Source organism: Petaurus breviceps, unplaced genomic scaffold, assembly GCF_028583685.1.
Source record: "Petaurus breviceps papuanus isolate PSGF00001 unplaced genomic scaffold, PetGlider_PUasm1.0 80, whole genome shotgun sequence".
NCBI lineage: Eukaryota > Metazoa > Chordata > Mammalia > Diprotodontia > Petauridae > Petaurus > Petaurus breviceps.
In genome coordinates, this window is record NW_027186540.1 from 5,726,829 (window position 1) to 5,752,766 (window position 25,938).

At 37.3% G+C, this 25,938-nt stretch overlaps 1 protein-coding gene across 4 annotated transcripts in view; it reads right to left on the bottom strand.

Annotated features, from left to right (window-relative positions):
- Window positions 1–2,975: 2,975 nt before the first annotated feature.
- LOC138176000 (BEN domain-containing protein 7-like) overlaps window positions 2,976–25,938 on the bottom strand; it is a 136,564-nt gene continuing 113,601 nt past the window's right edge. For 3 of the 4 annotated variants that reach the window (XM_069106674.1, XM_069106676.1, XM_069106677.1), the window contains 3 exons: window positions 21,014–21,133; window positions 12,526–12,579; window positions 2,976–5,480 (listed from right to left, as the gene is read on the bottom strand). In XM_069106674.1, coding sequence (XP_068962775.1) covers window positions 5,419–5,480; window positions 12,526–12,579; window positions 21,014–21,133 — 236 coding nt within the window. In that variant the 3' untranslated portion in view covers window positions 2,976–5,418. The remainder of the gene's footprint in view (window positions 5,481–12,525; window positions 12,580–21,013; window positions 21,134–25,938) is intronic. The other variant, XM_069106675.1, reaches the window with a different exon arrangement.

Genomic DNA, 25,938 nt, shown 5'->3' on the forward strand with positions numbered 1-25,938 from the left:
CTCATTATATTACCATCTCCCCAAACCTATCCCTATTCTGTTGAGGGTACTACCATCCTTACAATCTACCACATTTTGAATCTTGGTGTTGTCGTCATTTATTTACTCCCAAATCTGTCCCCTTCTCTCCTCCAAGCACCCAACCACCATCCTAGTCCGGGCCTTTATTATCTCTCACATGAACTATTGCAGTAGCTTCCTAAGTGATCACTCTGACTTAAGGGTCTCCCCTCTAAAATAATACATCCTCCAAATTGCTGCCAGTGATTTTCCTTAAAGGCAAGACCGACCATGTTGTCCCCCTACTCATTAAACTCCAGTGGCTTCTTACTGATTCTAGTATCAAACATAAGTTCCCTATTTGGCATTTAAAGCCCTTCATAGTCTGTTCATTCTAATTTTTCACATTTGTATATCAGTTACCTTCTTGCACTTTACATTTTAGCCAAACTAGTCTTCTTGTTTTTTTGTATTATTTATATGGAAACAAACCATAATAGCCACTCAAGAATAGGAAACTAAGGGGCAGCTAGGTGGTGCAGTGAATAGAGCACCCACTCTAGAGTCAGGAGGACCTGAGTTCAAATCCAGCCTCAGACACAACACAAAAGCTAGCCGTGTGACCTTGGCAAGTCACTTAACCCCAAGTGCCCTACCGGCCCCCCTCCAAAAAGCAGAATAAAACAAAATAAAAAGAATAGGAAATTAAGGAACCATCCATTATGCAGCACTTGGTTAAAAAAGGGGGGGGAAGGATCTTTGGGAAACTTATGGATAAAAGTAAATTTTCTTGTTTTGGTTTATATGGAGTTAATACGTATACACAGAAACATGACTCTTCCTGTTAGGTTTATTTACAGTTACGACCTATATTTTTTGATCAGTGCGTCATGTAACATTTGATTTTTTAAAAAGTAGCTTAAAAAAAGAAAATCCACTTTTTCATATTGATTTCACGTTTCACATTGATCAAATTGAATGATTATTAACAATTATTATTTAAGAATCCTTTTTATCCCCCAAGATATACACATGAATTTTCTGGAAATAATGAAGCATGTTCAAAGACATCACTGTCACAGAAAATAATATATATATGTAGATATATATATATATATATACATATTTTAGTGAGAGAAAAAAGGATTTTGTATTACTTTTTAATAAAATATTTTAAATATATCTTTTTATCTAATCTCTACACTTTACAAATGTTGTACAATATATACAACATGCTATTAAAGTAGTGATGTATATAATTTTTAAATGTACAGGGTGTGGAGTTTAACTGCACTAAGACTTTTTGGACACATCATATGTGGAGGGTGTGTTCCAAATTTTTACTGATTGGGGTGGGTGCCACCTGAGAATGCCAGGTAGTGGGGATTTTATCATTCATTATTTGGTGGCAGAAAAAAAAATCTTAGTCTGGTAGCCTGACAATTTAATAGTTTTCCTGATGGTTTCTGACATTTATAAAACCTTGTTTTGGTGGCAATCTGTGTTTCTCATTAACTACACAAGGAGACACAACTTACTGCACAAGCTCCTTGGAGTAATGTTAGGAGTACAGCGTGAAAGATGACAAACTGAGCCACTGTTTTAACAAAACCGCTGAATCTTTTGGTGATTCCCTTCAGGAGGCCACTCTAATCTACTAGTCATGAAGGCATCTTTAATTTGCGATATTTTCAAAGGTTGAGCAGGATTAAACTGAATGAAATAAATTTTAGTTAAATATGCCTCATGTTTCCCTTTGGGATCAGAAAGGGTCCAAGGTTTACAGCCTTCTTGGTGCCCCCTTCAATTTCACTTAATATTTCTTTCTTCAGCTGTGACTTGGTCTTTTGGAGGAGCTCCTAAAACAATTATCTCTCTGCTCCTTTGCTTCAGGTGGATAAAGATTTTCCCTCCTCACTGGCTCTATACCCTTGAGGGGTGGTGTCAGAGACAGAGTACCACGACTGCATGATGGGCAGGGCCATTCCTAAGAGTTTGTTAGATCCAGAGTACACCACAGTGTCCACCCCTTTCTTCTTCCCACACCTACGCCTGGCTGAAATTCCCATAAAGACAGTAGCCCTAGGGGTGGCCAGGTGGCGCATTGAGTAAGAGCGCAGCCTGGAGTTGGGAGACCCGGGATCAGTTCAGGTCTCAGATACTTAGCACCCACACAAAATAACTGGCTGTGTAATCTTGAGCAAGTTACTTAACCGCAATTGCTTTAAAAAAAAAAAAGACAACAGCCCTAAAGAGGAAAAGAAGGGAGAGGTAGTCTGTGGGGTCAGTATGAAAGTGGTGGCTGGTAGCTGGCCAGTCCCTAGGTCTGAGTAATCTTTTCTGTGCCATCAACTGGCTTTGCTCCCCCTTTACTGGTGAGGGAGGAGGGGAAGTTCCTATTTAGCTTCAGCCCCCTAGGCCTTACTCCAGGTAGGGGGCTCTTCAGATCAAGGTACAGAGGTGAAGGACCAGAGGAAAGGCTCTATATTGTGGAAAGTGAAAAGCACTGATGGTAAAAGGGGCAGGGAGCTGCCATAGTAGTGGGTAGCGCCCTCCTGTGTTCAAAAGTGAAGCATGAAGCCATTATGTTTTAACTACTTTGCATTACAGAAGATTGGTTTGGCCTTCTGATGTGTTGTTTCCATAGAAGCAGAGCTTAACCTTTTAAGTGAGGATTATAAAGCTACCTAATTCATTTAAAATTAGGCTTCAAGCATATCAGCACTTAATGCTCAAGTGTTATTGTGGGACTTGATATAGTCATTGATCTAACAGCCTGGCAGAGTCTGTTATTTTCCAACATTTGAAGAATCTTATTTTGGAGGCAATCTATATATTTTCCATCAGCTCCACAAGGAGACACAACTTCTTGCACAGAATAACAGGAGTACTAATAAATACCTTTTAATTAACAGACAGCTTTAACTCTTTTTCATACATACAGGAATCTGGTACATAAGCAAGAAATATGCATGTTCAATTAAAGTTATTTATTGTTTTCTTTCAGAACGGACATAAGGAGCTTCTCAGGAATTGATTTCACAACACAATGTTATACACCATTTTCACAACTAGTCCTTTGTTGAATTTGTTTTAAAGAACATTGTAATTTAAAAATATCTAAATATTTACATAGTAATAAAACATATGTACATAAGATTGAGACATTATTCATAGATTTGGAATGATTTTTCTTTGCTAATAAAGCCTATAAAAGATTTCTGAATAAAGTCTGAACAGTAGTCACAGTAGGTAAACACAAAAACAATTTAAATTTACAAAACATTATTTCACTGTTGCAGTTTTACAATTTGTAACTCCAATTTGTGGATTCATTGCAATTATTTTTGGGTTACAACAACCCCCACCCCTCCTGAAGTGCTGAAAATTCCAAGCCATAGTACAAATGATTACTCCAGCCTCAGAAGGAAATAGTTTGGAAGGTTCATGGTACACATTTAACAGATTCCATGGTTCAAAAGCAACCGTTTTCACCTTCACTAGCAACATATTCATTATATTTTAATGGAGTTGAAAGGTCACCAATTTATCTTTTAGATTCCATTGAGAACTATTTCCTTCTGAGAGGCAGAAGACAAATTTTCAAAATGTGCTAGAGAAAAACAAAAGCCCTTGTTTCTAGCTCTTCAATTAGACTGTCTGGTTAAAAAAAAAAATAGAATCAATTTGAGAAAAGGAAAAATAAAGGTGTGTCAAAAACAGCTTCCCTGGATCATCTCATCCTATTACCCCCTCCCCCCTCAATATTCAAGATGTTACTGTAAAGTAGTAAGATTGATTCCATAAGCTATACAGGAAAAACCAGTCTCATTACTTCATAGCTACACTCAGTACTCACATTAGTTCACTGGCTGATGATCAAAATGGAATAGTAATTTATCTATGAGTTCTCCTCTTATCTCACTTTAATTTTGTAGTTGGGCCTAGTAGAAAGCACAGTGGAACAGGAATCAGGAGACCTGGTTCTAGTTGGGCCCCACCACTAATTAGTTATGTGACCTGCTACAAATCACTTAGCATCTCTAGCTTCAAGTTCAATGACTCAGAAAAAGAAGGGCTCAGACTAGACCATATCTGTGGTTCTTTCGAGCTTACCACTGATTAGTGCCTTGAAGTCAGAGGCTGTCTCCTTTTTGCTTTTGCACCCCCAGAACAGTTCCCATCACATAGCAGGGGCTTAATTATGTTTATTGAATTGGATATTATATGATTCTATGAAACAAATGCTGGCAAAAGATATTAGACTGTCAACATAGCTATTGATGAAGCAGAGGGTCCACACCTTAAAAATTAAGGTTATTTTTTAGCCCTTCTGATTGGTCTGCCAAAGTGCCCAAAGTGGCACTTATTACCAATTTTAGTTTGCTTTATGTAAAAGATGTGTTTCTAAAAAGTTATATATAAATAAATAAGCTCACTGTTTGTGAGTCAAATCTGTTTAAAATGCATTAGCTTGTTATCTTGAGAAATCCTGTGATAAATACTTTTGTAAAGTGAATCTGCCAATTTATATTTTTCTATAAACCCAGATTTTAATATTTTGAGTTTGCTTAAACTGGTTGCATAACAATATTAAAAACAAAACAAAACACAGAATATTTCACTAAGAGCCTTTGTGGCTACGGCAGAGTCCACATGATGTCCAAATATCTGATGCATGCAAACACAGTTTTCAAAAAGTCTATGAAACTGTTGTGTCGGGTTTTTAGGAGGCTAATTATAAAGATTGACTAAAATTTCCAATTTCTGATCAGCTACCTTTCTATCACGTAGAGAGAGCCTAGATCTCACAAATACTCGCTATTGCTCAAAAGCTTTCTCGTTCCCAACAACAGAGATATCATTAGCACTTAATCTGTTCCAAAGTCTCACTTTAGTTCCACTGATAACAGAGCTAGCTTGTTCTAACAGATAAGAGCTATCCTGTCCCCCAAAAGAAAACTTTATCTTCTAAGCCAATGGAGGTCAAGTTTATTTTGGCTTTCAGCAGGGTGCTCTCAGTGTAGGAGAATTGCCAGTCTTTATCTGTATTCTATATCTACATAACTTAAGTTAAAATAAATATGCAGCATTATACTGTGCACAATCACATGAAGGAGATGAAGGGAAAAAAGGGACAGAGAAAGCTGCTCGTTACAATGGATACCAAACTAACTGGATAATATATGGGACCTTCAAAGGGTAACAAATCAATTCTAAAGATGATAAAGGACCCTGAAACAATTTAATGGCTTGATTGTCCATGTTACAGAAAAAATATGTGAAAACAATTCAAACATGAAGGTAAAATGTTATAGAGCGTCCACATGGTATGGTAACCTGAAATGCCTACACAAATTTTAGAGAAATCTCCAAACAGAGTTACATTTGCTAATGAAATGCCACAGAAATGGAAGTCTAGGCAGTGAAATCTGGTTCTATGTCTTCTATCTTCTCTGTCCTGGTTTCAAAAATATTACCTAAAATACAGACAAGAAATAAAAAAGTAACTTCTAAAATGAACAATACGGTTATGTTCTTCAACAGTTAAACACAGGCATTCTTAGGAGGTAAAACACTTTCATTGTTCACATTCTTCTTTGAGGAATAAGGTTGCTAACTGTGCTTTTCTTTTTAGTAACAAAAGTTAGCAACTAGAAATAATGCTTTTTATAGGAAAGCTCATGAGTGTGGATGGCAGTTATTAAAATAAGCCCAAATGGACTTTGACGGAAGCCTTCCTGAATCCCTACTCCTCTCCCCTCTGTCCAGTCACAAATAACATCTCCCTACACTGAAATAATATGGTATTCTAGACCTCTTTTGCTGCACGTTCAACATCCTTTGTCTTTTCTTTATGCTAATCCCTCATTACCATCATGATAGTCTAAGTTTCTTGATGGCACAGATTGTGTCTTATTTTTGTATCCCCCTTGTACAGTATAGTTGTCACACAGTGCATGTATTCAATAAATATTTATTGAATAAATGAATGATCCTACAAAGCCCCTTTTCCTCAGATACAGAAGCCATATCTTAAACATTAGAGATGGGCTGTTCCTTTTTATTTCATAAATTATTTTTAATTTCCAAATCACTTTTCAGTTCCCTGATAGCTCTGGTGGGCAGAGAAATATCTTACACATATATGTGACGGAACCTGGGTCTACACGGGCAAAGAAAAGTGGAGAATTAGATAGACCTCTTGTCTAGTTAATTCAACTTCCTGTACTTTTTCATTAAGGAATTATTTTAATGCAATTATATGGATATTTATTTTAATATTTCACCTTGCCTATGGAGATACAGTCTGTTTCCTATTTTTCTCTATAGGTCATCTCACCATATTTAATGATAATGACTCACATTTTGTTATTTGTTAACAACTTGCATTTATATTTTGCTTTGGGCTATGAAAAATGTAATCTCCTGATAACAAATCAGTAAATTAGGTAGTATAAATATTTTAGCCCTATTTGACAGATGTTGAAACTGAGGTTCCAAGAAATTAAATGTCTTGCTCATGATTACAGAGTTAGTTAAATGTCTGGGATGAAATTTAAATTTGCTTCCCTGACTCAGTATCTAGGGTTCTATCTGCCATATCATGCTAACTGTTGGCTTGGATTGCCTGCTCTAGGTATTATTCCCTTAAGAATTCCTTCATTCCATAGCTTCTGCAACCATCCCTATATTCATCCAAACTAAAAATAACTTTTGTCTCTGTGCTGGAGTTAACAATTTTTAATAATTAATTATTATAAAAGTTTTTTTTCCTGTATTTTCAATTGATGTGTTCTTAAGTCTGCCAAAGGAAAAATAATCATGCAAGTCTTTACTAAAAAAACTCTATCCTTTTTTATTATAGAAAAATCTCTTATAATGCTTCAAATGTTTTCTTCCATGAGATGGCACAAAATTAGCAGCTACTGTTGAATATACAGAGCTGCTTTATGTAATATATAAAAATACATGTGATTTGATCACTAGCTGATGGCCTGTATATTTTGTTTTGGCTCTGCTGAAATTCTAAGAAAAAGAATAATAAGTATTTACTGTGATCAAGGTAGCCATAAGAACCCTTAACCTCCCTCTCTGTTTCTTTTTCTTTTTCTTTTTTAAGGGAAAAGAACCCAAGAGGTGAAGATGGAATTCTAAAGTTCAGAATGTGTTTAACTTAGTCCAGTCTGGAAAACAAGACAACTAAGATGCCTGTTAGGCCACTTGGCATGTTGCTATTGTTCTGGATCCACTTCTCATCTTTCTCTTTGTCTGTCATAGAGTCAATCTTAGCATTAAATTTCATCTAGAGTGAATAGAAGCTCTCTTTTAAGATTATCTCAGGATATGTGAAGGAAGAAAAATGATAAAAATTAGCATAATATTATTCTTGTTACTACTCAGCCACACATGAAAATGTACCGAGTGGTGACAGTTGAATGAGACAAGGGGTGTCTAATTTGCATTCAATTCAATGTCCATTTATTAGGCACCTAATATTTTTATGAAAGGTATTCTACAAGGTCTTGGAGATACAAAGACAACATTAAAACAGTCCTGGTCCTCAAGGAACTCACAATCTCCTGGAGGGAAAAAGGTAACATCAATACACAAGTGTGGCTGGGATCAGAGAACACCTCATGTACAAAGGGCAACTTAGATAAGCTGACCCTGAAGGAAGTTAGAATCTAGGAATTACCCACCAGTCATGGCATGCCTATGCAAAGTCCTAGAAGCCAGTGATGAGAGACTATACAGACAACAGCAAGGAAGCTGCCATAGCTAAGTGTAGAATACATGAAGAAGAAGAATGTGAAATAAGTCTGAAAAGGCAGTCAGTTTGTACAGGACTTTCAGAGCCAGAGACCTTTGTATTTTATCCTTGAGGAAAAGTGGTCAGTAACAGATCAGACGTTGGTCTAAAACAGTATTTTGGCATCTAGGAATGATGAATTGGGGAGAAGATAAGACCAGAAACTGGAGAAGCACTAGGAAGCTTGTACATAGGGCAGAGAAGAGGTGATAAAAGTCTTGTTAGGATGTGTCTGCATGAGTAGAGAGAAGGGAAGAGATGGGAGAAATGTTATAGAGGTAGAACCAAAGATTTGGCAAAAGACAGGAATGGAGGGGGAGGGTAAGGAAGAGGGGAAAGATGACTCCTTGAATAGGAAGAAGGGTGCTGTTCCCCACAAAAATATGTAAGTTAGGAAGGGAGGAAGTGTATCTAGTGGAAAAAATAATGAGTTCTCTTTTGTAAAAACTGAATTTGAAATACTTGTCTAGGTAGAGATGGCCAACAGGTGGGATGAACTCAGGAGAGAGACAAAACCTAAATAGGTAGATATGGGAGTTACCTGCATAGAGATGACAACTAAAACCATAAGATTAATGCCATGGAAGTTGGGGAAGGAGTGGTCAACAATGTCCAAAGCTACAGAAAAAGCTAGAAAACTGAGGACTGAGATGAAGCAATTGGACTTAGCAAATAATAGATCTTTGTAAACTTTGTAAGGAGAAATTTCAGTTGAGTGGTGGGGTTGGAAACCCAATTATGAGGAATTATAAGAAGTGAGTAGGAGGTAAGAAAGCCAGAAGCAAGGAGTGTAAAAATATGTCTGTGAAAAGGAAGACATGTATGGGAGATAGCTTGTGTGGGAAGAGGTGGGAGTGGGAATGGACAACTTATCAACTGGGAATGATTTGGCTGGCTTGGGCTATTGTGATTCAGTCAGCCGCTTTGAGCTAGACCTCTGAAATGGGGTCAAGCTGACCCTTTTTGCCCTTTTCTGGAGAAATTCAGAGATTATAACAAAGAGCAGATCTGGGTTCTGGTGGAGGCAGGCATAGGGGATAGATATGTAGTCTTTTTTCTTCAACTAGGAATGAACTAGTTGCCTTGTGCCAGAGGCAACTGCAATCACACATGCTCTCACTCAGGAGGCCCAAGAAGAAAGTGCTTGGACTCTTAGAACTTGACTTCAGCTATGGAAAGGCAGCAGTATAACCCCTAAGCCCAAGAGATCAAAACCTTGGACAGCATTAGATGGATTAAGGGGTAAAAATTCCTGAACCCTCCTTGACTGATTGTTGATTTCCTGGAGAATGTCAAGGTCCTTAAGAGTTAGCTTGAGAGGCAGCTAGGTGGCACAGTGAAAGAACTCTGGCCCTGGAGTCAGGAGGACGTGAGTTCAAATGCGGCCTCAGACACTTAACACAAAAACTAGCCTGTGACCTTCGGCAAGTTACTTAACCCCAAATGCCCTCCAAAAAGCAAAAAAAAAAAAGTTTGCTTGAGCACAGTATTCAGCACAGTACCTGGAATATAGTAAGCACCTTAATAAATGCTAACTGATTGAGGTGACCCATATTTCAAGAGAGAGAGAATGGAGTTTCTTGGCAGCATAAGTCTCAGGTTTGTCTCTTTAGTAAATCCAAATCTGAATATTCCAGAACCCATTCTTCTAGAGAGGGAAGGGAGAATAGCTGGGCAATAGCAGACTCTTAGAAAGAAAAAGACTGAGCACATGGCCCTGGAGCTGGGGGAACAAGGGCTGAGCCATGTTATAGGTGAACAAAGACCTGGACTATGTCTTCCATTCTTATGGTAAGACATTCAGCCAGCATACAGCTGATGAGAAGAGAACTGCCTTTCCAAAAAGTCCAAATTTGTTTTCCTTCTAGGGGAGTCCAAGCCCATAAGGGTAGTACCATAAATCTGCATCCCCAGAGTAAACACATAACTCACCAGATGAGGAGTTCTGAACCTTCTCTGTGTCATGGACCCTTTGGGAAGTCTGGTGAAGCTTATGGACCCATTCTCAGAGGAAGGTTTTTTAAATGCATAAAAATAACATACATAGGATTAAAAAAGGAAACTAAATTTATTGAAATGCATCTTTTAAAATATAGCTACTAAAGGGCGGCCAGGTAGCAGAGTGAGTAAGAGCACCGGCCCAGAGTTGGGATGACCTGGGATTGAATCTGGGCTCAGACACTTAGCACCCACCCAGAAACACCTGGCCATGTAACCTTGAGCAAGTTACTTAACTCCAATTGCTTAGGGGTGGTCAAGTGGCGCAGTGAGTAAGAGCACTGGCCCCAGAGTCAGGATGACCTGGGATAGAATCTGGGCTCAGATACTTAGCACCACACCCAGAAATAACTGGCTGTGTAAGCTTGAGAAAGTTACTCAACCCCAATTGCTTTAAAAAAAATATAGCTACTAAATATCCTGAAATACAGCTATCAGAATAAAACAACAACAAAAATCAAGTTCATGGCCTCCAGGTTAAGAATCTCTGCACTAGAATGAATGCTGATGGGGTAACTCTCTAGCAATCACAGCTGTTTCCATTCTAAGGGGACTTTACTCAGAGTAGTGCTAGGGGGACTAAGGCCCTGGGGAGAAAGAGAGGCTCAGGAGGAGGGAGAGCTGTATTGTTCATGGGCTATTGTGAGTCTGTCATGCCTTATCTGCATTTTTCACTGTTACCTTAAAAGCTTTTATGGGAGCTAGGGACCTTTTTACCTTCATCTGTGGAAACCTAGGCATGAAATATATTCCAGTCATTTTTTATGATTCCTAGAGAAAACTGGAAGCAAAGGAGTCAGAGAGGTAGGATTTATTTTAGTGGACGGCTGACTCTAAGAGCAGGTCTGTATAAGCCCGAAGTACTAGAGTAGTGGGTACATATTCAAAAGGGGCTTAGGACCTTGGTATCTAAGGACTCTTCCCTCACGTCATACTGGTAAGAAGATGTACTTCTGTGTGCCTCTTTCCCAAGGCAGCCATTGCTGGCTCTGAGGAGGGAGTCTGTGGGCATGTTCCCTCATCACCTATCCTTTAACTCAAACATGCTCTTGGTTCTATTGCCAATTAGAACTCTTTGAAAACGGGTCAAAAAGGCCCAGCTTTTAAAAGGGCCCAACTTATGGGGCTTGCACAAAAGGATAAGAGTTCTGATATACAATATACCAAGCCAACTAAATCACCTCCAACTGATGAAACTTGAAGAGGTGTCACGAGCCATGCCCCAAGAGAGGTTGCCCCATTATTTCAACAAGTTATCACTGGGCATGTCCTACATTCTTTATATGGAGATAGAATCAAAGTCTTCCCCAAAGGGTTACCACACCCTGTAATCTACTGGGTTCATCAGGCCAGCTGCCCACCAACCTTTTCATTAGCATATAAGATATCTGAACATGTTTTTGGGCATCAGGGAAGGATATAATAATAATAATAACAACTGACATTTATATAGCACTTTAAAGTTTATAAAGCAATTTATATATTTTTATTTTATTTTGCTTTTTTCTTTGGAGGGCAATTGGGGTTAAGTGACTCGCCCAAGATCACTCAGCTAGTTTCTGTGTTAAGTGTCTGAGGCCGCATTTGAACTCAGGTCCTCCTGACTCCAGGGCCGGTGCTCTATTCACTGTGCCACCTAGCCGCCCCAAACACTTTATATATACTATCTCATTTGAACTCCATAACAGCTCAGTTAGGAGGGTTCTATATATGCTAATAATTCTCATTTTGCAGATAAGGAAATAGGTTTAGAGGGATTAAGAGAATTCCTCATGGTCACACAGCTAATAAATGCCAAAGGCAGAATTTGAACCCATATCCTCTCCTAATTCCAAGTGCTACACCAACTATATCTTCTATACCATCTATCTATCTAAGCATATAAATAAAGACTGTGAATAGAGGAAAGATTGGAACCGTGTGTGTGTGTGTGTGTGTGTGTGTGTGTGTGTGTGAAAGAGAAAGAGAGAGAGAGAGAGAGAGAAAGTGAATTTAAAGGAACAAGCTTCCAGAATAGATGGGAGGTGATGGGAACAAAGGCACAAGTAGAAGACACAGCCTTTGCGATGGGAAGAACTACCTTTTCCTCAGAGACTGAAGCAAAGAAAGAGAGGAAGAAGGATGATGCCAAGAGGTTTTAGCTGTAAAAATGGGGAACAGAGGAAATTTACAAAGGATAGACTAATTCAGTTGTGCTACTAAAGAAACTACTACCCATGTTATATTAATTGGCACATTAAATTAACTGATCCAAAAGTATTATTTGTTGAGCATCCACCATGTGTCTAGCTACAATTTGTTCTTTAGAATCATTTTATGGCTGTTGTATAGATATGGACTAGACACAATGGCAGTCATCTTTCCAAAAAGATATGATTTTAGTAGGATTAAAAAATATAAAGATTTTGTGGATGAAAGCAAAGGCTCATTTCTGGTCTGCAAAATATCAAAATACTACCTTATTAGGATTTGTTCTTTTGAGGTTTTATAAGTATGCATCAGAGTAATAGGAAAAACTGTAAGATTTTCATGCTTTTTACAGTCAATCTGAAAAACTCCCTGAACACAGGACATTTAGAACCTCTGATAACAAGGGGGATTTTATAAAATCAGTATGCTTGAGCATCTACATCGCTAATATTAAAAACATTTTCCATTCAAATATTTTTGCACTATATTTTCCAGCAGGTGATCAAAATGTAAATGTATTTTACCTGTTGGTGGTACAGAAATGCTGTCCAGTTTTTCATCACAGTCAGCTACCTCTGCTGGTTACAAACATAAAACACAAATCTCATTAGTTTCAGAGAACACATTCATTTTACTGAATACAGTAATGCAATTAGAAAGCTGCAATACACATAATAGTTTTCACCTTCTTCCTTTAGTTGGGTTTGCTCCAATACAATGTATTATGTTAGTATTGAAACAAAGTAATTTTCTGACAATAATACAAAGCAGATTTTAATTTAGTAAATAAATGCTGGACAACTTTTAAGAACCTGCTCAACATAAAAGTTACTATGTATACACACACACACAAACATAAATACATATATTTTAAACAACAGTGTAAACAGGAACAGATAGCCCGATTAAAAACAAAGGAGCAAACCTGCTCATATCAACACAAACATCTTCACTACTCAAAGCATCATAAATTTCAAGGTATGAAGTCAGTCCGCCATTATGTTTTGGCAGAGAGGCTGCTAGGAATAATGTCATGAAGTCAAGAAGACTCAGATTCATATTCTCCATTTGACACACTTATTAGCTATATTAACATAAGTCTTGTACACTCTTTGATCCTCTCTTTTCTCATCTGTAAAATGGGTTACCTGGGGCGGTCAGGTGGTGCAGTGAGTAAGAGCACCGGCCCCAGAGTTGGGAGACCTGGGATCGGTTCCGACCTCAGATACTTAACACCCACACAAAATAACTGGCTGTATAACCTTGAGCAAGTTACTTAACCCCAATTGCTTTAAAATAAAATAAAATAAAATGGGGTACCTGGTATATCTGCCTCACAGTGTTGTCATAAGGTTCAAATGAGATGAAACATTTAAAGTCTTCTACAAATTTTAAAGCACTACAAGAATGTCAATTATTATTTGGTCCTTGAAAGTGACCTCCACACTAAAATTCTGAGATGAAAACTAAACATTTATATACCTACATACATGCACGCATACATAGTGTGTATGTTAAATGTCACATATATGTTTATGCATGCATAAGTGCATATATATGTGAATATATATACACATATATAAGCACATTAAACACATGCACACACCCTTTCTCTTTTTCTCTCTCTACAAAGTTAGTTACTTTATTTGGATGTTTGATAGGAAAGAATCTAGCACTCAAAAGTGTTCAAACTAGTTCATATTATCCCATGTGGGTAGCAGACTCAAATTGCAATAAAACTTGAAAAGACCTTTGGTGGCCTAGGAGAGATATGTCATGGATGGCTTACACGGACTTTAAAAAAATCAGGATAGTTAAAGTGTGTCAGTGGACAGGTGAGAGGGCTGAATTTCACTTGCCATCCCCAAGAAAAAATCCTGGCAAATAAAGCTTTACCTTATAAGAGGAAGAACTGAAAATTTTAACTCTCAGTGTAGTCTACCTGATAACAACATCCAGTCCATTTCTATATCCTTACCCTGGAATTCAACGTCCTCCACTTTCTGGTTCTAACTTACCTTTTTAGTCTTTAGCCTTCTGCCTTAGCATAGACTTATGCCAACTCTGCTAATGCACATAAATTCCCATGAAAACCAAAATTATGCTAGGCAGCCTCCCCCAATCTACTGACTGAGATCTTCTAATTTAAATCCCAATGCATAGGGTATTAGTTTCTTAATCACTCCAGAAAGTTATTATTCCTTCATTGAATTTCTTATGTCAGTTTACCCTCTCCTATTCAACAAAACGTTTCAAATTTCTATCATAGTTATCTATATACATCCAACATCTCTCTCTACTAGATTGTAAGTACTTTGTACATTCAACATTTAGTGGTACCTTTCACATATAGTAGATGTTTAATACATGTCTGACTGAATTATAAAGAAATTATAAATATTTAACTAATCTTCAAAAGATACTTTCCATCCGGAATCTAAAAATATAAACTATTGCCCATCCCTGATTTAAAAGTATCTCATCTTGCTTGGAGTTTTCAGGAAGCCTATAGTTCTAGAGAAATATCCACCAAGGTACACAAAAGAAAATTCTGTTAATGTATTGGACTGAACCTTTTTCCTATTCTGCTTTGAATATTTAAAAAAAAATTGCACACTGGCCATTTTGATCATTTCTGAAATGTCTCCCATGCGCTAATTCAAGTAACTCCTGCCTAAAATCTCCTACTGAAGCCTCTTTCCTTCTGATTTACAATGGTTTCACTGCTTAATGCATGTGCATTTAGGAAAACCACCCCAGGAGATCAGTCAAATGGTGTCTATAACAAATCATAGGATCATGAATTTGGAGATAGAAGAAACGTATACTTAGAGTCCAACCCCCTGATTTTACAAATGAGGAGACTAAGACACTGATTCCTTAAGTGACTTGCCCAAGGTCATACAACTAATAAGTGTCTGAGGCAGGGTTTGACCTCTGGTTTTCCTAAGTCCAGCACTCTTATCTACTACACCATACAGCCTCCAAGGAATAAGTGGGTTGATGTGAAACCAAGTAAATATTATGCCCTTACTGTCTTTACACAATCTTGATTTAAGAAATTGGCTAAAAAAAGGATAATGGGTTTTCTCTAGTTTACTGTCTAATACTTTATCCACCACTTGACATAGCTTTGACTTTCGTGGACATTTGGCCCCTCATTGCACATTACCATATAACAGCAGCTAGGAGGCACAGTGGACAGAGCCCTGTCTGTCATCAGGCAGGCCTGAGTTTAAATCCAGCTTCAGATACTTAGTAGCTGTGTGAGCTTGGGCGAGTCTCCTATCCTTTGTTTGCCTTACAGTTTTCTCATCCATAAAATGGGGACAATAATACTAACATCTACCTCCCAGGGATGTTATGAGGGATAATAACTGCACAGTACCTGGCAATACAGTCAGCTCTATATAAATGTTAGTTATTACTAAGGGCTGAAATTATCCCAAAGAGTGAAATAAGAAACAACAAGAAGGAAAGAAATAAAGATAATAATGTAGGGTACTTAAGAAACATTGGCAGATGAGTGACTGAAAACCAAGGGAGAAGGAGCAAACATTAAAGTAAGTGGACTGAATGCAGAGCTAATTTTTCTCTGTAGACCAGAACCTTAAAATATTTTTGTGAGGCAGCAGTAAGAGCCCAAACATTTATCACATCTGTGATTTTATATGTCAACTAAAATACAATAAACCTTAGAAATAGTTATTTACTTCCTGGAATTTACATATATGGAGCCTTTCCAGTTAGGCACAGAATTGCAAAAATCAGTTTTTAGTGATCTTTTCCCTTTGTAATTCAGAATCACCAATCCTTTCAACAATAACCCTATGCAATTATGTGTTTTAGTAAGTGTACTCTAAAGAATGGAGGGCATATAACAGATGAAAAAAAATAAAAGAAAATTAAGATATGCTGGTTGCATGAATTGGGACCAAGTGTCATGGCTGAAGAACATGATTGTGTTATTTAAATTTAATTATAACATCTGTTTGTAACAACAATCTCATAGTCTTTCTTCCCTGGTGACAGTCAAGTTGTGAAATTTGGAAAAGATTGAACAAGGCCAATAAAAATTTAATAGCAGTGACAGCTTTACTCTCAGATCTAACACAAATAAAAAAATTGTGGTCTCAGATCTGAGGTAATAATCTAATGAAAATGATATAAAAAAATCCACACCAGGAAAGGAATTATTCCAGTTATAGAAAAAATATATTACATATGATGAGAGCCCCAAATGAATTTCTATTTGGATTAGGATAACAACCTTTCAAAGTCTGTGCAGGGGAAGGTTTTTCCCCCTTCTAGAAGCAGTGTGGGCTTTCTTAAGCAGTCTGTTGATTAGCTTGCCCAGTCAGAGTCTGTATCTAATTCCAGGAACTGAGCCAAACATGATAAATGAGGTTGAAGTTGTGGAGAATGGATGATATAGTGATTATATTATCATTCAAATTGAAAATACTCATGAGGGAAAGTAGAAGGAAAACAATACTTAGGGCCTAATCCTCCAGGTATCTGTCGGGACTTTCTGAAAATATTCCTGTCAAATTCAAAGGAAATAAAATGGCATTTACAGGGGCAATGTTCCCATTTCAAGAGATATCACACTGGCTCTTTTTGAAAAGGAGGGACAAGAAAGATGGGGACAAAAACCTTAAACCTGCCACATCACTGTTTTAATAAGCAGTTTTGAGAAGTTCTTCTGATGGTGCTGTTCAGCTCAGCACATGGCACCCTGTTCTGCTGCCCAGTTTCAAAAGTGCCATGTCTCTGACACGAATGGATCAAGCACCAACACTGTTACACCTGGCCTCTATCTTCTTGTACTTTTTAGTTTGTTCTCTTCCCCTCTCCTTTCCTTTTTTAAATGGTGGACGTACAAACAGAACACTCCCCCTCTCAGTATAGCTGAGTGGGTAGATGGCGATCAAAAACATAGGTAATACCAGGGGTCAAAGGCTCCCTGATTACAAATTAGCTGATGGTGGAGTCAGAACTTGGTGTCCTGAACACATGGCGGGTGTGATTCTCTGTGCAGGGGGCAGACTGCAGTGGGCAAAGCAGAGAGTAGTTTTTCAATTTGGGGCCCATTCCTTAGGGACGGGGATATATAATGGAAGAAAGACTAATTGTTTGTGGTGGCTAGAACATATTTCTATTAATAAGATTGCTGAGATGCTAACAAAAGTGCTCCCTAGCTAATTCTTCTCCCCCCAGTTTTCTTTTTCCCTTTTGCTTAAGATCATGGGAATGCAGATACTGACCTTTTCTGGGGAGAGTGTACAGAAATTAAAACATAGGACCTATATAATACTACAGATCTAAAAAAGGAGGGATTTAATGGAGAACTGTGGCTCTATAGAAGTTACAAGAGAGGATGCCAAATAATCTAAGAGATCTCAAAAGTGTGCTAACTATTTAAAACAAAGTTTATTATTTCAACCATAGTTCCCATGGACAGCAAGGCTGCTCCTGTCTCTAAAGAATATTCTACTCTGAAATATCTCCTTACTTTATGACCTCTACCATCAAAGATTTGCCTTGAAACTAATATTCTTCAAGCACTTTAGAGACTGCTAACAGCTTTCCACAGCTAGAGGCAGGTGTTCTTTAATACAATATACTCTCTTTTTCCTCTCTGGGTGGTCTCTGCAGCATTTAAGTTAAATTAGCAATAGCAGCATTCTGGATTGATATAGCACTTATCTCCTGAAGAGCTCCAGTGGATCACATATTTTTTCATTTACCTTATTCTGCTCCTGTGAAGGAGGCAAGTTGGGGCAGATATTAAACTTATACTGTATCATAAAGGAATAAAAAGGAGCACATATGTTAATTGGCCATCTTAGGTCATACAGTTTTTGGGTTTTTTGTTTTGTTTTGCTTTTATATAACTAGAACCAGAAAGCCTGATGGATGGTTTATTTTTGGTTTACAATGGCTGTTTCTTTTGTTAAACTTTACTTTTTTCTACTTTTGTGAATGAACCCAGGTATCCTTTATGGTAATTATGTAAAATTTGAGTTTACTTTTTGTAATGTACTTTACTTACATATTTGAAACTCCCTTTTCCCCAAGTAAAATGTAATTGCCTCTCACTAAGGAAAATAGGTTTTTTTTTTCTTTCTCTAGGTTCTCTTACAATTATAAAAAAATGAAGAAAATGCTAGTTTTCTAGTAGTTTGCTATACGAACAGGGATTTCTGGGAAGAATTTAGTCAGTGGTAGTACCAGCTTAGTTCTGATTACTACCTGGTATCCCTGAGATACAGCATTTTTTTCTACTGAACCCAGCAAGTTACACTGATTTATTACTAGAAATCTGCTTTAGGGCCTAAGAGCTGAGGGGACAAAATACCTACCAAAATGACAGTGCCGAACCAATTAAATTTACTTTCCTTTGCCCCAGAGGGATTAGACTTCTGCTTGGTCTCAGGAGCAATGGCTAAAAGTTGCAAGGAAAAATGTCATTTTGCTAGATGGAAAAACTTGTAAACAATTACAACTAGCCAAAAGTGAAATGGGTTGACTCAGTACACAGTAGGTTTTCCCTTACAAGTGTTCAAGCAAAATCTGGATGACCATGCATTAAGTATGTCATTAAGGAGATTCTTATAAGGTATGAGCTGGGCTAGATCATTTCTGAGGTCTGGGGCAGAGAAAGGGAAATAAAGATTTCCCCAAAATTTAAAAGTATACTAATTACCTAATGCTTATTTTTAAAACATCTGCTATAGTGGAATAAAACCTTAATGGAGATTTCACATTGCAAAATCTTCTGAGGTTTGCAGCATGGCCATTCCTGAAATTTTTGTATTGATGAACCTCTTACAAAAGTCCTCAGGACAGAGACAGGTCAGTCACCTTTCCCTCTTCCTGTATTTTCTTGTTGGTTACTGTATCTTATAAGATATTTCACTGTCACAATTTTACCAAGCATACTTACTAAATGTTCAATATTCCTTCAAGAATAATTCTGGGGACAGCATGTGAACCAGAAAAAAAAATTATGGCATTTGAGTTAAATCACTTCTTTGGGTTTTTTTTTTCACTTTAAATGACTAAATATATCTTTTCTAAGTCTATGCAGACCCGGAGAAAAAATAAGAGGCAAAGAGAAGTAAATAAAAATTTTAAAAGAGGCTAATTTTTTTTATAAGTAAAACTCATTAAAGCACAAACAACACTGATAGACAGCACGGATCATGATATTAAAAGCAAATAGTTTAACATGACTTTTACTATCTCAATGAAGAATTAGAAATTCATTTAAACCAGACTTTTACACCTAAAGAGCACACTATGCTGACAGGCTTATTTGTTTTAAAAGGCCACTCAAATACACTTTAAAAAACCATTCAACAAACATTTATTAAACCCCATTTTATATCAGATATTATGCTAGGCACTGGAAATACAAAGACAGAAATGAAATAGTTCCTGACCTCAAAGAGAATGCACTTTATCACAGTCAAATCCATAGCAAAGTTAAAGGTGAGGGAGCACTAGTAAGAGGCAAGGTCTGGGCTTCAGCTCAGGCCGTAAGAGTTCACGCCTGAGACGAGGATGAAGGGCTGAGCAGTGTGTCGTAATCAAGCACTGTGTGGTTCTATGCCAGTTTTAAGCCCAGCCTGGTGCTGGTTGACCTCATCCCACTGACTTGTCCAAACCTCTGTCAAATGGAGAGGTCCCTATGCATTTGCCTCTATGGAATCCACGGGACGTGGGTCATCACTGTTCAGCTGTGTTACACACACCATTTGCCTCACTTCTGGTTTTAGGTTGTTCTTCTTTTATATCTAATCATCACAGTACAAGGAAGTATTGCCTGGTAGACAGAGAAGTCATGAAGACCTAGGTTCAGGACCCACCCTTGACACAAACTGGCTAGGTGGCCCTGAGTAAATCACCCACCTCTCAGGGCCCCAGGCAACACTCTAAACCTAAAAGTTGCTCAGCATTTTCAGATTTGCAGTGGTAGAGAGGAATTTCCTACACTAATGAAATCATGTCTAGACTCTCATCACCCCCCTCCCCAAAAAACATGTCTTAGTACTGAATTTTTGTTTAAAAAGCAATTAAAAATAAAATTTCATGAAATAATTTTCTCTAAGACTCAGCTCAAGCACTACCTTTCATGTGAAGTCTTTCCTAACCAACCTCCTTCAATTTTTAATGTTTTCCTTTCAAAAATAACTTTGTTCTAGATCTGTTTTCTATATGTTACCTCCCCCAAAAGAATGTAGGGTCCTTGAGGCAAGGGTTGATTCACTTTTGCCTTTGAATCCAGTCCAATATATGGCAGATAGTGCTTAATAAATGTTTGTTGACTGACTGATCCAAAGGCTCAAATTTCAGCAGTAAATTCAAGAAATTGCTTCCCTAAAGGACCCACATGTACAAAAATATTTATAGCAGCTCTTTTTATGGTGGCAAAGAACTGGAAATTGAGGCAATGCCCATCAATTGGGGAATGGCTGAACAAGTTGTGGTATATGAATGCAATGGGATACTATTGTTCCCATAAGAAATGGTAAGCAGGCAGACTTCAGAAAAACCTGGAAAGACTTGCATGAACTGATACTGAGTGAAGTTAGCAGAGCCAGGAGAACACACTGTGCGATGACTGACTTTGTTAGACTTAGCTCTTCTGAGCAAAGCAATGATCTAAGATAATTCCAAAAGACTCATGATGAAAAATGCCATCCACATCTAGAGAAAGAACTTTGGAGTCTGAATGTAGATTGAAGCACACTATTTCTATTTTTTGCTTTTTCTTTCTCAGGGTGTTTCCCTTTTGTTATGATTCTTCTTTCACAACATGCCTAACATGGAAATATGCTTAATATGATCATATATGTATGACTTTTATCAGAGTTCATGTCCTCTTGGTGGAGAAAGAGGGGGAGGGAGGAAATTCAGAGCTCAAAATCTTATAAAAGTGAATATTGCAACTAAAAATAAATGAAGTTTTAAAAAAGAAATTGCTTCCCTGAAGCCTGTGCATACCTGAGCCTCTTTTTAACCTTCTTCTGGCCAGTTTAATTTGATCCTGTAGAATCTGTACCCAGTCTCTTGGGCCAGGAAGTTTATCCACATGGTTAGCAGTGCAGTACTTTTCTGTGAAGACTGAAAGGAAATATAAAAGAACGTTAAAGTTCATGGTAAGGAAGATATATGAAGGTATGTGGCCACAAATTTTTAAAAATGTATTAATAATAGGAATTCTGCTTAGGGCTGCAGTTGGCATTGTCCATATAGATCTATAGCATCTCTTTGGCAAAGGTGGAAAAGAATGAACTTCTGGCCAAACTTGCCTTTGTTCCAGTAGAACTAGTTGCAAGCATTAAGTAACTGACATTGAAAAGTTCTATTTATAGGGGCAGCTAGATGGTGCAGTGAGTGGAGCACTGGCCATGGAGTCAGGAGGACCTGAGTTCAAATGTGGCCTCAGACACTTAACACTTACTAGCCGTGTGACCTTGGGCAAGTCCCTTTACCCCAATTGCTCTATGTTCCCCCCTCCAAAAAAAAAAAGGCAAAAAAAAGTTATCTTATGTAAGTGTGCTAAGTATCTGGTAGATACCTATTCTATAGTCAATGCAGAAAATGGTACCATGAACAAAAGAGGATAAGACAGACTGTTTAGCAAAATTATCAGAAGGATAGTGTCATTTCATTAATTCAGCATCTATGGTATGGGGAAGAATTTAAGTGTCATTCCAGTACAAATGGAAGCTTGGCAAGATATTCTCAATAAAATTATGCAAAAAAAATCTCCATGATACTGTTCTTATGGTGACATCATACCAACTCAATCATCACTCAAATTAAATGAAAATGCAATTGTGTTATGCAGTATAGCTTTTAAAAATCTTGCTACTGATGCCAGACTTATAAAAGTTCCAGATCTACTTTTGAGTCACCCTTTGGCACCTTATTGCACTAGCTTCTAGGAAAGAGCTGTCCAATCAAGCAAGATAGAAACTACAGTGAATCATATAAGATAAAAGCCTTGAAAGACAATTCTCTGATTGTAGTAGTACTACCAAAGCTAAAGGATCTGTTGGTGACATTTTTGCCTTATACTCTACTTCTGAGGGGTTCTTAGCTTGGTCTTTTCAAGTTAATGTTCACTGGGTCAAAAAGTAGCATCCTGTTGAACTACTACACTTGGGTTATGAAATGATGATAATTTTAGTTTATAAAAAATATTGCTTTGCCTTTTAATATCAATAGCTATATTCCCTTGGCTACACATTCAGTTTTGTAGCAGGAACTATTTTTTTCTTGTTGCCCTCACTGGTGTCTTATATAATTTCAGTGATCAAAGCAGATATGAGTCTAAGAGCTTCCTGGTAGCAGCAGCAGAAATCACAATTCACACAGCATTTCGAAGTGTGCTGAGTGTCCCAGTGATTATATGTCATGATCTTGTTGTTACAGCATGCCCATGACACTTTCTGGTTCATATGTAGCTTCTAACTATTCTCTTTATGTATATATCCAGAAATTCTATACACTCCCCTCCAAACTTTCCCCCTCACATAGCTAAAGGTTTGCTTTTTATCAATCATTTCATTATACAGTATCTCCATATTGCAATGTTGAGCTATACTATTATTTTTTTAATTTTCGCTTTTTCTTTCCTTATTCCTGACACATAAAATTAAAACTTCATACAATTGAGCCACAATTTTTCATCCGCTTTATTTTATGCTGGAACGGTATTAACTGTCTTACTTGTGTTAGCTTTCTTATTTGTGATTATGGTCCCTGCAGACCTTATTCATTATTCTTTATATAAGGAGGATTCTTCTACAAGTTTTCAACAAGTAGAATAGTGACATGGGTATATGAGATAAGGTATAAAAAGTATAACACCAAGAGGCATTAACCCAAAAATTTTATGTTTGTGATGTTATTCTCAATCAATACAAGTTTATTAAGTTTCAACTGGCAGAAGGCACTGTGATAAAAGTTGAAGATTCAAAAACAAAATAGTTTCTGTTCTACTAGATGGAATGAGGGAAACATGTTATTTATTTACACAAAATCCAAGGTAATTTGAAGACATAAATATCACTAACTGGGGGTATCATGGAAGAATTAATGGAAGAGGTAGCATTTGAACTAAGACTTGTAAGAAGAGAGTTTTTGAGAGACGAAAATTATTTTTCCACAAACTGCATAAGTTTTCCTGACTCCCAGCTTTCTTATCCTTGATTACACACAGTCAACTCATAAGGAACTTATGAAACCCTCACTTTTCTCAGAATGTTATCTGACATGCTTCCACCTGATAGCTGTATAGTTGATTTTTGAATCCAAGTATAAGATATTACATTTATCCCTATTGAATTTCATCTTACTTTATTTGACTTAATATATGTACTGGTTGAGATGAAATCCTTTTGGATTCTGACTCTTTCCTTCACCATGTTAGCTATCCCTCTTCTGTATATCTTTCTGTAATCTGCCATTTTGATAAATGTTCTCTACACCTTTATTCAGGTTACTGACTAAAATACTAAATTTTACAGAGGTATACACAGATCTCTGGGGTACTCTAAAAGTTCTCCTTCCAAGTTGCCATGGAACCATTAATGCATAGTTTTTGGGTACGTACAATCAACCAATTCTGAAGTTACCTAACTATATTAGTGTAACTAGCATTACATACTTTCCCCACATGCTTAATTAAAATCTTTGCCCAAACTATATCTTCAGCATTCTCCTGATGTGACTATCTAGTAACTCTGTCAAAAAAGAAATTAGGTCTGCCAGTCATCATGTGTTCTTTTTTTACTCAATTTTGTTTTATTTTTAGTTCTAAATTCTTCTCTTTTCCCTCAGCTACCCACAGAGAAGGCAAGAAAAACAAAGCCCATTACAAATATGTATAGTCATGCAAAACAAATTTTTGAATTAGCCACGTCCAAAAGAAAAGAAAAAAAAAACAAAGGAAGATAATATGTGCTTCAATTCTGCACTCTGAGTTTGTCACTTCTGTCTGGAGACAGGGACCATGTTTCATTGTGAGTCCTCTGCAATTATGGTAGGTCACTGTGTTGGTTCTCTGTGATGACTACTTTCTTTTCTAGATGTCCAAAGATAATCTCTTTAATAATCTATTTTATAATTTTTTTTCAGGAATAGAAATCAAGCTCACAAAAAACCAACATGGCTTCATCAAGAATGGTTATGCCAACCAGGAGAACAATTTGCATAATAACAATAGTATTGTAAAGACAATCAACTCTAAAAGCCTTAGCAACTCTGATCAACAAAATCTTCTTTCTTCTCCTTTCTTTCTTTTTAAAAACCAGTACCTTGTCCACCAATCCTATGGTACCTTTCCCATTCTCCACAATACAATTCAATCCAGCAATCATTTATTAAGTGCCTAATATAAGCCTATGCAAGGTACTGCACTAGGCACCAGGAATACAAAGACTAAACAGGCTGTGCACTCTAGGAGCTTGTATTCTACATGGAAGACACTCCACATGCAAAAATAGAAAGTCATTTCAAGAACAAAAGAATGCTAACATGTAAGGGGTGGTGGTGGTGGTGAAATGGAATTGGAAAAGGCCTTGTGTGATGAGAAGCATCTGAGCTGTGCTCTGAAGGAAGCTATGGATTCTTCAAGAGTGAAGATGGAATGCATTCCATACACAAGTGACCACTTTTAAAGATCAATGGTTACGGTTCAGAAATCACATCAGTCAGTTCTTTTTGGAGAGAAGTTCATCTTGAATTTATCAAGGGCAACTAAATGCTCTTTATCTCTCAACTTATCTTGGGTATCAGTTCCCTACGAACGATTATTCCCCCGTGCTTCCAAGGCCAAATATTGTTTTGTTTTAGGGGGCAGACAAAATAGAAGGAAACTTACCAGTCCAGTAGTTCTGTCTTCTCCATTGTCCATTATCACGGTCTCACCTATCCTCAATGGTCCTATCCCATTTTTGATCTTGTTCTTTCTCTCAACACACCTTTTGCCAGTTTTAGTGATCTCTGCTTCCCTCAGGTCATGCTGAACTTCTGTGATCCTGATACTAGTTTTACAGGACCATGTTATACTTTTGTATTTTTACTGTTACCAGACCTTGATCTATGACTCAATAGTTGCTTCTATTTTCTGTGCATTTCTTTAAAAAATTTACACCAGCTGCCAATTTCCTTGTTCATCTACAATATCTCTTTGACAACTTCATTTAACCTAATCATCATAATTAGCTTCTCAAAAAATGTCATTCCTGATAGCCTTTTTATCTTCTCTAAGTTGATTTCTCCTATGGACTTTTAATCCAAGAGATCCTATCTGTTTTTCCTCTGGATACCTTGAAATATGTTCTCTTAACATTTAAGATATATTGTCAGAATCCTTAGCTCTCCTCTCTAGTAAATTCTAAGTTGGAGCTTTACCCCAAGATTTCTAAAACTTCCACTCTAGTAATAAGTCAGTCAGTCAACAAACTGGAGAAGAAAATGGCAAACCACTCCAATATCTTTGCTAAGAAAACCCCAAAGGGGTCACAAAGAGTTAGACAAGACTGAAAAACAACTATGTGCCAGGTACTAATACCAAAGATACAAAGGAAGGCAAAAATCATCCTTGCTCTCAAGGAGCTCATAGTCTAATGTGGTAGACAACATGTAAACTACTATGTACAAACAAGTTATGGAAGGCACTAGAATTAAGAGGGATGAGGAAAGGCTTTCTGTTGAAGACAGAATTACAGCTGGCACTTGAAGGAAGACAGGGAAGCCTACAGGCAGAGATAAGGAAGGAGAGCATTCTAGGAAGGACAGATAGCTAGTGAAAATTCTTCCATTGGAAGATGGAGCCCTGTTTGAGGAACAGCAAGGATTATAGAGCAAATAGAGGGAAGTCAGGTGTAAATAGACTGGAAAAGTAGAGGGAGCCT